Below are 12999 nucleotides of genomic sequence, written 5' to 3' on the forward strand. Positions count from 1 at the left end.
TGCAGCACAGTTTATCTAACTCACAGACATGCTGTGTGTATCATTTCAATCATGATCAATTGTTTGCAGGCATATGGGCCCAAGGGTTGTGGGGTTACAATGGTGCCCGATTCCAGACAGCTGGTTGCTGGAACAGGCAATTCTACTTGCAGCTCGCATTATAAAAATCTAGTGTAATATTGCAAGAACAAGATTTACAAATGGTAGGCCACAGAGCGCATAATGGACAAGAAAGACTGGATTCTCACTTTTGTTAGGATCCCAGCTTCCCGGTGGTTCTTCTGAAGGACATGCTGAAGGGCCTGTTGTATCTTCTGCTGGAGCTTCTCAATTTTTATTTTCTCTTGAAGCCATGAACGATCTAAAAGATAAGAAATTACTTTTAACACCCAAATTGAGTTGAACACCAGGATTTATGACATACTCCTTCCAATTTTGTTCAGCAAGTTATCTCATGAAGAATGACCCTTGCCTTTTGATAAACCACAGTGTGAATGGCAATTTATAATTTTAGTATGGAGCATGTTGAGCACAACAGATACCATTAAGAATTTGATCCTTGACTACCTGGCCCGACAAATTAAACTATTCAAATGTGACCACAAGCGACCCGTATATGCGCTTGATTCTGCCCTTAACCCTGCCTAAAGATACTGTCATATGGACAGTTAACAGAGGTGCTGATGACATATGGAAACTAGGTCTTCATATCTGGGTCCCATACCGTGATCAGATTCTAGTTAAAATTTTTCCCTCAAACTAAGCCATACAAAACCTAGACTCCATATCCCACCCCTAAATTGATGGATTCTATGTATTAATTTCAGCGATGTTATTTGCCAAGCCACATTAGCGTCCACACAACAGAATGTCCAGAATATATATTTAGCGTAAAATAAATGCACCACAGCCCCCTCCCTTGCTGACCCGCAACAGGGATCAAACAGTCTAAAGCGAATGGGCACCGTCCCATCCGAGTCAAATGCTTTTTAGGATGCCAGCAACATTGAACTTAAAGAACACAAAAACGTAATGTGTTACATATTTGAATTAATCTAGGCCACTGGTATTTACTCAGGGCCACATTCTAGTACATTGTTTCCTTGCTCATCATGCCACCACAGACAGAACCAACTATATGCCTATCAGCCTTGGTTCTGCTCTAATAGGAAGAACTGCCAAGCAGTTGCAGCTGGTGGCTGAAAAGTGGTAGGGCATAATCCTGTTTTAAGTTCCAGTGAGTAAGCGTAACATATTCTCGGAGGGTTCACTCACCCATTCTCACTCTAGCCCACTAGTCTCACTTAATCCTGCTAATTATCACTCATTCTGACTCACTCACTCTGACTCTTCTCAATCATTCTCACTAGTCTCAATGAATCTCACTCACTCTCACTCAGTCCTTCATTGACTCTCTCTCACTTTCTCTCACGCACACACACACAAGCTCACCCACAGACACAAATTTGAAAGTAATTTTTACTTACCTTGCTGACTGTATGGGTCCTGTTTAGACTTCTGTTTTTTGCACAGCAGCAGATTCAAGGTTTCATTCTCTGCTCTTTCACCCACCACCCTTTCCTAATTCTGTGATGAGTTGGGAAAGGGTGGAGGGACTGGCTCATTGATATGTGGTCACAGACACTGCACAGCTATAACCTGCAGCACTCATGGCTAAATTTAGATGTGGAACTTTAGCACGTCACCGATAGGGGAGGAACTGAGTTTTGTCAGGGCCTTGAGGCCAGAGCTGAGACTTCACCAGGCCTAGATAAGCTCTCTGATGGCTAATGCAGGCACATTTGAGCACCTGTGCCAGCCATCAGGGGTGTCACTAGCTGCCTTGGGCTGTACATTATCGACTCTTGGTATAATAAAAACACGCCAATAAGAACAGTCCAACCAGAACTGCCAAGCTAGGACCTCTCTAAACAGGAACACAAGCAACCCAAAACCGGGTTTCAAACAGATAGGCATCATCAGTCGGTTGCAGCTTGGTTCAAGTAGCACAGTGAGCATGGGACCCATGTCTGGGCATACCCCTGGCCTCTTGGTTGCTTGTGTTCTGGTTCAGAGGGAACCTGACAACATTGCAGGCTGGACTGTTCCAACTGGACAAGGACCAAGCTTGATTTGCATATGGCTGGGTCTAACCTCAGGTGGCATGGTGGGCAAAAGAATGATGGACTGAAAAGCGGGCTTAAGTAACTACAAGTGGCAGAGATTAACTTTTTTTTTTACTTAAGTGGGACGCCCAAAGTGCAATGGCATGCCCAGTTGTGGGACCCGTGCTCACTGTGCCACTGGAAACAAGGTGCACCCAACTGAAGGACACCAACTAAGGAAAACTTGGGTTAATTGTGCTCAAGTTCAGAGAGGACCTGGCTTGACAGCTCTGGCTGGACTGTTCCTATTGGAACAAGACCAAGGCTAATTTGCGTATGGTTAGAATTAATCTGAGGAGGCATTGGGGGCAAAAACGATGGATTGGGATGCGAACCAGAGTAATCACAAGTAGCTGAGATTTATTCAAGCATTCTAATCACCGCTTTTTTGTTTACCTTCCTATTTATATACAGTTTATTTTAGGAGGTGGACCATTTCCCGCTAACAGAGATCCTGGAGATGAGTGACCCATCCCTCTAGGGACGCATATGTTGTGATGACAAAGTCTGCCACCTGTGGCAGAAATGTCGACCCTCTAGATATATTATCTTTCGGAGCCACCATTGCATGGATGAGATCATTATTTGGGTAATTCGAATGGTATAGTTGAATTATCCCTGTACTTGAGTTCACTGCTTGTCTAATTCTTGCTGTAATGGATGCATGTGCAATCTGCAATTTGGGATCAGAGGAATACAGGAGGATAGCGTTCCCATGAGCAACTTGTAGAGCCAAACTAAAATGGACTCTTTTTTGGCAAGCTTTTGGGCTAATTGCTGGATCTTCTTCTGTTGTTCCAAAGAGACAGAAGCTTTGTCCTTTTTGGTGTCTAGAAATGCACTGAGGAAGGTTAGCCTTGTCTTCGGTGTGAGAGCTGACTTTTGTATGTTCGTTATGAGCCCTAGTTTCTTGAACAATGAGAAACACAGATTTGTATGGGCTGTGACTTTTAGAGACTTTGGAACCTTTGGAACCTTAATTAACGAATCGTTGACGTATGTGAATACTTGCACTCCTTTCTGCCTCAGGTGAGCTGCCACAGGTGCAGGCATTTGGTGAATATACATGCAGCTGACTTTAATCCAAAGGTAGAACCTTGAACAGGTAGTGGGTGCCAACTACCTGGAATCGTAAGTACTTTCAATGTTTGGGATGATTGGGTATATGGAAATATGCATCCTGGAGGTCGAGAGCTGTCATATGGTCCCCATGATTGAGAAGGTGTAAAATGTCTTGCAAGGGGAACATCTGAAATGACTGTTTTTTAAAATACTTGTTTAGCTTCCGAAGATCTAAGATTGGGCGCCAGTATCCTGAATTTTCCTGATGAGGAAGAAACAGGAGTTGAAACCAATTCCTTTCTGAGACTTCGGAAACTTTCCTATTGGCCATTTTTTAATCATAAGAGAAATTTCCATCAGTAACGGTTTTAGATGTGGGGGGGGGTCCTTTGGGTGGGACATTTGGTGGTTTGCTGAAGAATTCACAGGTATGTCCCTGAGCTATGATGTCCAGAACCCATGTGTCCATTGGTATACTAGACCATTGATGAAGGAATTGTGAAATACGACCCACAAGATGTTTTGTGTGAGTGTTGGGGGTAGCCAGCACCGGTGTAAGGTCACTGTTTCCTTGCAGTGTCTCACCCTCTGGCGCGCTGCTTCCCTCTTGTTGGCTGTTTGTAAGGTGCTGAAGGTGGGTGTCTGTACTGTTGCACATAGTGCGCATGATATTGCCCTTGATAAGGCTCATACAGGGAGTGCAGAATTATTAGGCAAATGAGTATTATGACCACATCATCCTCTTTATGCATGTTGTCTTACTCCAAGCTGTATAGGCTCGAAAGCCTACTACCAATTAAGCATATTAGGTGATGTGCATCTCTGTAATGAGAAGGGGTGTGGTCTAATGACATCAACACCGTATATCAGGTGTGCATAATTATTAGGCAACTTCCTTTCCTTTGGCAAAATGGGTCAAAAGAAGGACTTGACAGGCTCAGAAAAGTCAAATATAGTGAGATATATATCTTGCAGAGGGATGCAGCACTCTTAAAATTGCAAAGCTTCTGAAGCGTGATCATCGAACAATCAAGCGTTTCATTCAAAATAGTCAACAGAGTCGCAAGAAGCGTGTGGAAAAACCAAGGCGCAAAATAACTGCCCATGAACTGAGAAAAGTCAAGCGTGCAGCTGCCACGATGCCACTTGCCACCAGTTTGGCCATATTTCAGAGCTGCAACATCACTGGAGTGCCCAAAAGCACAAGGTGTGCAATACTCAGAGACATGGCCAAGGTAAGAAAGGCTGAAAGACGACCACCACTGAACAAGACACACAAGCTGAAACGTCAAGACTGGGCCAAGAAATATCTCAAGACTGATTTTCTAAGGTTTTATGGACTGATGAAATGAGAGTGAGTCTTGATGGGCCAGATGGATGGGCCCGTGGCTGGATTGGTAAAGGGCAGAGAGCTCCAGTCCGACTCAGACGCCAGCAAGGTGGAGGTGGAGTACTGGTTTGGGCTGGTATCATCAAAGATGAGCTTGTGGGGCCTTTTCGGGTTGAGGATGGAGTCAAGCTCAACTCCCAGTCCTACTGCCAGTTCCTGGTAGACACCTTCTTCAAGCAGTGGTACAGGAAGAAGTCTGCATCCTTCAAGAAAAACATGATTTTCATGCAGGACAATGCTCCATCACACGCGTCCAAGTACTCCACAGCGTGGCTGGCAAGAAAGGGTATAAAAGAAGGAAATCTAATGATATGGCCTCCTTGTTCACCTGATCTGAACCCCATTGAGAACCTGTGGTCCATCATCAAATGTGAGATTTACAAGGAGGGAAAACAGTACACCTCTCTGAACAGTGTCTGGGAGGCTGTGGTTGCTGCTGCACGCAATGTTGATGGTGAACAGATCAAAACACTGACAGAATCCATGGATGGCAGGCTTTTGAGTGTCCTTGCAAAGAAAGGTGGCTAGATTGGTCACTGATTTGATTTTGTTTTGTTTTTGAATGTCAGAAATGTATATTTGTGAATGTTGAGATGTTATATTGGTTTCACTGGTAATAATAAATAATTGAAATGGGTATATATTTGTTTTTTGTTAAGTTGCCTAATAATTATGCACAGTAATAGTCACCTGCACACACAGATATCCCCCTAACATAGCTAAAACTAAAAACAAACTAAAAACTACTTCCAAAAATATTCAGCTTTGATATTAATGAGTTTTTTGGGTTCATTGAGAACATGGTTGTTGTTCAATAATAAAATTAATCCTCAAAAATACAACTTGCCTAATAATTCTGCACTCCCTGTATTGCTGTCTATAGGGTTGAAATTCTCCTTGATAGGAAGAAGCGCTCTTGCCCAAGGCTCCTCTAAAGTGCTGCCTCTCAATTTGCAATGTTTCCAAGGATCTGGGAGTATCTGCATCGGTCTTGATGGCTTGGAGAGCGTCATCAATATGTTTGCTGAACAATGCTTCGCCTTTGTAAGGCTTGTCTAAAATTTTGCTCTGTACTTCTGGTCTGAAGGATGTTGCTTTCAGCCAGGCCTGCCTTCTGAGAAAAGCTGCTCCTGCTAACTAATGAAATCCTGTCGAGGGGATATCAATAGCGCAGTCTATTATCCCCACAGAGGTTCACTCTTCCTCCTGGAGATTCTTTCTGGCTTTTTCCTTAGATTCTCCTGGAAGAAGATCTATAAAATGGGACATATCTGACCACATTTGCCTGTCTAACCTTCCTAGTATTTCTAGGGAATTAGCTGCTCGCACAGTGAGTGCTGCCATACTTGAAAACTGCTTCCCAATGGAGTCAAGGCAGTGCCCATCTGTATCCGGTAGTGCTGTGATTATTGTGGAAGGGTTCTTTGAGCGCTTTTGAGCTGCTTGACTGATAACAGAGTCTGGCTTGGGTTGACCCAATAGGCATGCTGGTGCATTATATGGCGACTTATATTTTTTGTTCAGTCTCTGCATGACTGCTGATACAGTGGCTGGATTTTTCATAGTGCAAATGCCCTCTTGACCGATGAAATCTATTATGGGTATAGCCTTTACTGACTTTTTTATGGGCTCCTTAAAATCATACAGGAAGCAGACTGCTTGCTTGGTGGTTAAGGGCAATTGAACACACTTTGCTGTTTGTTCCATGATATTATGAAAGCCACCTATATCATCTGGTGGCGAGTCCACTGGAGGTGATAGAGGTGGAGATGGTGGGTGTATCATATAATCATCCAATTCAGTAGTGGTTGAAGTCTGATCCTTTATCTCTCCTTCTTCTTGATCCCCTTCTGAAGTGTCAGTGTGGTTTGCTGGTTGATCTGCCCAAGGTAGTGTTGACAGGGAAGGCACTGACAGAAGCTGTGTGGTAGGGCGAGTCAGTGGCGCTTGGCGTGGAGATCTTATGGGTGCTTGAACGAGCGATGGTGGCGCAGATGCAGCAGGTTATGGGAAACGTTTTTAATAATCGCGGAGCATGTCCTGTAGATTGAATATTAACTCTCGAGTCACCTGAACTGTTTGCTCCTGATGACCTCGTGGAGAGTAGCCAGGATATTGTTCTTGTGTCTGTTCTCCCAGATATGTGTGGTATTTATAGTAAAGGTCGTCATCTTGGTCATCTTGATATGTAACATGAAATTCTGAAGAGCTGTGAGCCACTCCAAAGAGGCCTTATTCATCTGACTCCTCATCCAGAAGATGAGCTGGTAGGAATGGAGAACTTTTCCTAGGAGACGTGTGCACTGGAAGAATGACTTTCATTGGAGATGTCCCAGAGAGTGACATGAATGAAGTAGGCATTAAAGGTGTTAAAGGTGCCTTTGGTGACTCCACCGACAGTGACTTAGTTGTTTTTGTTTCTTTATTGTATCATCAATGATAGATATTTTGGCTGAAAAAATCATCATCGACGAGTGACTCGCCAAGTGTGGTTGTCGACAGTACTCTTGTCGATGGGACTGTAGTCGACGGTGCCTTCATTGATGGGACGGTCGTCGACAGTGCCGATCTCTTAGATGGCTGTTTTGTCATCAGAGAGACAGGGGGTTTCTTCATTGACAGTGCCGTTGATGTTAATTTGTACGAGATTACGGTCATTCACGTTGGCAGAGATGAAGAAATTCTCATTGGCGAGGCCGCAGTAGTAAATGTTATGGATGTCGTTGACGTGAAGACATTTTTCATCTTTTAACAGGAACAGCTCTTGATAAAGGATGCGATTTTGAAGTTTTCCTGAGAGAAACTTCCTTCACAACTGGTGTTGTAGGTTCTGAAGAGACCTTAGAGGAATCTTTTATTTTCTTTGGTAAAATCTCAGACGTTTTACTTTGCATAGGGTGAGAATTTTTAAGGTCTTTCTGTTCTGTTCTGGAGGCTTGTCCTCCTGTGATCTGTCTCTCTACTGGGATTTCTCAGTTTTTGAACAGTCATCACTCTCTTCTTCAGAAACTGGGTATTCCTTTGATTTAAGCCGCTGCAAATACAAGAGTAGTCTTCCCTTTCTGTCCTTCAGGGTTTTCTGGAAGAAAGTATGGCAGATCTTACAGTCTTTGACTTTGCGCTCTGCATAGAGACAGTAAATAAACTCTTTGTGAGGGTCCTCTGAGTTTAATCACTTTTTGCAATAGGTCCTGCATGGCTTAGATAAACCCTTTTTTGGATATTCTGACATGATCAGAGAATTCTAGGCTGATACAAAATGAAAAATACATCAGACCTGAGAAGAATCTTCCTGAAAGTAGCGGTTTTGAAGTATAAACTGAGCAGATCTCAGGGAGATTCCCATCACATGACATACGGCAGAAAATCTGAGGGACTGGAGCCTCTGTAGTGAGGTTTCTAAAAGGTGCTGTCACCTGATTGGATGGACTTTGGGTCATTTTTAATGATACCAATAAGCTGTAAAAGTGAATGATTCTAACATTGATCTCTATGCAGGTAGTACTCTACTGCTTTTTAGGTAACTGTAGGACTCCCACTTCGACAACGGGGAATGATTCAAGCATGTGAATCTATGAAAGATTCAATTGTGGAGAAAACTGTGATTTTAAGAGTGTAGACTAACTAACCAGTAGTAGTGTAATAATCATTATATTATTCCTTGTTAGCAAGTTACTGATACATCCAGTAAAACAAACTATGGAGATTAGAAATTTAACATCACATAGATATAGCTGTCATCTGGCCGAATATCAAGACAGTGGCTTGCAACCAACAGCACTAGGCATGCTAGGGCTTGCAGACCCATACTTGTATTAAACAGAGTTTGGTTAGGTAGCAAAATATTTCATTCATGCATAATGCATTTATAATGTGTTTACTATATTATATATTTTTTAAGTAGGCAGTTACAAACGTGTTAAATTACAGAACAACTTATTTTCATATGGGCAAAGCAAATCAGTAATTTAGAAACATTTTTTGTGTTTTAAGCTAAGTAAAAATGTCACACCATTCATTCAAAGCACAGGATTTAGACTTATTACTTATTCTTTGTGACTTAGAAAATGGAAATCTGAAACCATTTATCACAAATTACTAGAGTTCTCTCTGGTGGTACTTCAGTTATGATGTGAGACAACTGTCAATTCACTAGGGAGCCAAAATGGTGGGGGCCTGAATATCAGTTCAAGCAAAGCCTTACACTGACAGAAAGTGACTTTAGATCTATTGAAAAACCCATTACCCATACATTTCAGCAAATATCTTATTAACACTGGTACCGTGAGCATCTGCCGGAATGAAGAAACTATTTTGGGAAAACTGATACTTGACCTTGCCTACAATGTAAGTTACAACCGTCAGCAATGACATTCAATTTAGGATTCCCAGTAATTAAGGAATTTCTTTAGCTCTTTGAACTTTACATACTTGTACTGAAGTGTCATACATTAACAGGAGGTTTCTAACAGTAATTCTTTCACAGACATTGATTTTTCTTTTGTAAAAGGAAGAGCTCTGCTAGCTAAATTTTGGGTAAAAATATTTCTAAGCAGGTAACTTTTTTGGTGCATGATTAGTGTACATTATTCATACAAAGCTAAAGATCCATGCTACATTTTCCACTGTTTTCCCATAAAGAAGCATGTTTAATATTTATAGAGAAGGCTTATTTAGTCACCTGTCAGGTCGGTTTTTCCAATAGTGAAGTCATTTTCTCATGAACGTTTTAATTCCACATTTCTGTTGGTGTGCTGTCTATTTATTAACCTGTACCATCATCTACATAAGAATTAACTACATTATTGCAAGAGGCCCTAATAATGTCATGTTGGAATATGTTTAATTCCTTTGACAAGAGACTATTCTCAATTAAATACTTTATGGATTCATAATGTGCTGTTTGTGCAATTATATGTATATAAGGATTATGTATTTATGCATAGAGTTATCGGACACATATATGCTTTCCTTACTCTCTGTCTCACTGGAAGCACTAGAGTAATATACAGTTTAATTGTGTGTCATATGATGTACATATAAATTTGATCTATAATTCACCAGGTTAATGTGCTTTCTGACTTTTACATGTGTACATACTCTTCACATTCAGCTTTCACAGTAGAAAGATGCCCAACTGCCTAGTGCCTAGTGCCTAGTGCCCAGTGTTTGTAACATTTCCTTCCCACATTTTCCCAAGAAGTGACCAAAAATGGGCTTAGAAATAATGTTGTTGTCAGGAAAAACAGGATTTGCTGAGGCCACACTTACGTTATAAGGCTAATGAGAACTTTTTGGGTTATAAACAATGTGTGGAGCAGAGTGAGGTTGTGGAAACAGTAATACGGTACAAATGAGGCTTGTATGCAGGCATGGTTGATCTATCTGTGGTGCAATAAATAATAGGAGTAAAGAAAGTGTTTATAAAAAAATTCTAATGGATCTACTTTACTGTTTCCTTGTCCACTAGCATGATTCAATTTATATCTTACCTGCTGACATTAAGACAAACGCAGAAAACAACGCTATCTCATCTTCTGTCAGGTGCATAGAACACAGGCTTTTCCCAAATTCATAAACAAAAGTAATGAAGTCTTCACAACCTGTGTATGTAAACAAAGGAGAAAGCTTAGATTATCAGCGAAGATCTCTCACCTGGTGACACAACAAGCTCCAATAAGAGGATTATGGGTAAGGAACTATTGTCACAAGTAGTATACAGTAGCAAGATCACTGGAAAATCAAAAGTGACATTCTGCTGTATACCTAAGGAGTGTTACAGATGTTAAATCTTTAGTCAGAGCTTAAAATATGCATTTGTTGCAACTATGTGGCGCACAAGGCCTCCAGGGCACACAACACATTACAAATTTACATGCAACATACATATGACAACAACTTTTTGGCACCCATCATTTGACAACTGTAGGTTAACTAGAATGAAGCAACAACTTTGGGCACCTGACAGGCAGCCACAATTGTTGGATGCACAGCATATAGAAACAACTGTTGTAAGCACTAAAAGGGCATCTAGAAAATTATGATACCTGCGGGAAGCACAACATGGTACTACAGCTGGGGATACTGCCACCATGTTAAAACTATTTTATTATTATTTGTTATTTTTAGTTAAAATAACAGTTTGCAAGTATGCAATGTATGTGAATGTTCCAGTGCAGGCTTCTCCAACCAGTAGCGTGTGAGCTACTGGTAGTTCTTCAGCTACCTTGAAGTAGCTCGCTTGTGCAGATCAGTCTACTAAAGTAGAAGCTTATGCTTGGTTGAATTAATAAATTTATCCCAAAACTTTAAAGTGGGCATTCAAGACAAGAATATGTGTATTTTCAGAACTCATGTGCTTAGCTTATGTTGGGAGAAAAGTGTCTGGATTTTCAGTATTTTTGAAGCAGATACTTGAAATCACGAGCCATTAGAGAGACATAACTAAAATTATTACCTTGGTGCCAGGTGCATTGAAGCTATGTCTGTCATTTATTAACTTGTAGTTGCATTCCAAACTAATAAAGCCACTTTCACATTACTATTGGCAACCTTGCCTGATGCACTGAGGTTATCACTGTTGGTAATCTTGTACAGGGTGAACACTAATGTAATCTCGTCTGAAGTGATCGCTATTAGCACACTAGTAGCTCGGTATGATTTTAATTGTATAGAAGGAGCTCTTATTACAAAAAAGGTTGGATACCCCTGTTCTAGTACAATCTGTGACACAAAAAAGAAAACCCACTGCTAGAGCAAAATAAAACACAACATTACTCTTACTGATTTGTAACAATGAACAAGTTATTTACCTTCAGTAACACCTTATCTGGTAGAGACTATATCTAGCTGCAGACTTCTTACCTTTGAATTTCCCATGCATCACACTGGATCCGGAAGCAGTACCCCAGCTTTCCTGAGCAGTACTCCTGCGCACCGTCAGGTAGCGTCTATGGGCTCCACGTGAGTAGTCTGCTCCGGAAGTGACGTTGACGTACTTAAATAGGCGCCACCCAGACATGCTGCTGCCAGTTACTTTTCACGACTTTCCATGCCAGAAGCGCAGAGCCATGCAGTGCACTGACCACTGGTGTGAACAGATAAGGCCCTGAAAGTGGTCAGCCCTATCCCTACAAAACTGCAGAGCGGGGAGGATAGATGGGTTGGTAAGGAATATGCAGCTAGATATAATTTCTAACAGAGACAGAGTTAACAAAGATAAGTAACTTGTTCATCTGATAGAGACTTCTTGCTGCAGATTCCTTACCTTAAAGAGAAACCCAAGCAATACCTCCCGAGTTGGGTCTGCGGACTAGTTTCAAACCAGGAAGTCCTGCAGGACTGAAGGGGCAAAGGGCCCGTCTCTACAGACCTGACTGTCCAGGCAGTAGTTTTTGGTAAACGTGTGCAGAGATGCACAGACAGCTGCTTGGCAGATGACCAGGACTGGAACTCCGCATGCTAATGCAGTGGTTAGAGCTTTAGCTCTGGTGGAATGAGCTGGTAAGCTGTCAGGAGGTTGCTTCTTAGTCAAAGCATAGCAGATTTTAATGCAGAGCACGACCCATCTAGATATGGTGTACTTCTCACCGCACAACCCTTCTTTGCACCAACATACACCATGAAGAGTTGGTCGTCCGCCCATAACTCTTGTGTGCAGTCAAGTTAGAATGAAAATGCTCTCTTTGGGTCTAGACAGCGGAGTCCCTCCTCTTCTTTTGAGGAATGTGGAGGAGCGAAAAAGCTAGGCAATGTGATTGACTGGCCTACATGAAATGGGGTGACAACTTTTGGTAGAAAGGAGGACCTTGTGTGAAGTACCACTTTGTCAGGGTAGACAGAGAGGTAAGGCAGCTTAGATGATAAGGCCTGTAGCTCACTCACTCTGCGGGCAGATGTAATTGCGGCAGAGAAGGCTGTTTTCAGTGTCAGAAGCCTGAGGGGACAATTGTCGAAGGGAGCACACATTAAGAATGTTAAGACCAGATTGAGATGCCACTGGGGCATTATAAATGCTGAAGAAGGGGAAAAGATGAACAAGACCATTAAAGAACCTGAACAAGGAGGGTTGGTCATGCAGCCGCAAGAAAGCAGAACGGGCAGAGAGATAGCCCTTGAGAGTGCCCAGAGCAGAGCCCTGCTGGGCAAGAGACAGGATAAAGAGTAAGACTTTAGAAAGTGATGTCTGTGAACAACTGCACTAGCCTTCCCTTGATGGAGTGTAGAAAGGCTTTAAATGCCAGTCGGATCACTCAGAGGTCCAGCGTGTTGCTATGGAGTCCTGCTTCTGCCGGAGACCACAGTCCTCTGATCTATACCTCTCCCAGATGACCGCCCCTTCCCAGGAGTGATGCATCTGTCACTACTGTGAGATCTGGTTGA

The 12999-nt window shown here is 42.1% G+C and overlaps 1 protein-coding gene across 1 annotated transcript in view; it reads right to left on the reverse strand.

The window, feature by feature from the left end:
- RORA (RAR related orphan receptor A) overlaps positions 1 to 12999 on the reverse strand; it is a 225525-nt gene that overhangs the window by 7234 nt on the left and 205292 nt on the right. Inside the window, exons 8-9 of the mRNA XM_069223468.1 lie at positions 10110 to 10220; positions 249 to 361 (exon numbers count right to left, since the gene is read on the reverse strand). Coding sequence (XP_069079569.1) covers positions 249 to 361; positions 10110 to 10220 — 224 coding nt within the window. The remainder of the gene's footprint in view (positions 1 to 248; positions 362 to 10109; positions 10221 to 12999) is intronic.

Source organism: Pleurodeles waltl, chromosome 3_1, assembly GCF_031143425.1.
Source record: "Pleurodeles waltl isolate 20211129_DDA chromosome 3_1, aPleWal1.hap1.20221129, whole genome shotgun sequence".
In the NCBI taxonomy this organism is placed as follows: domain Eukaryota; kingdom Metazoa; phylum Chordata; class Amphibia; order Caudata; family Salamandridae; genus Pleurodeles; species Pleurodeles waltl.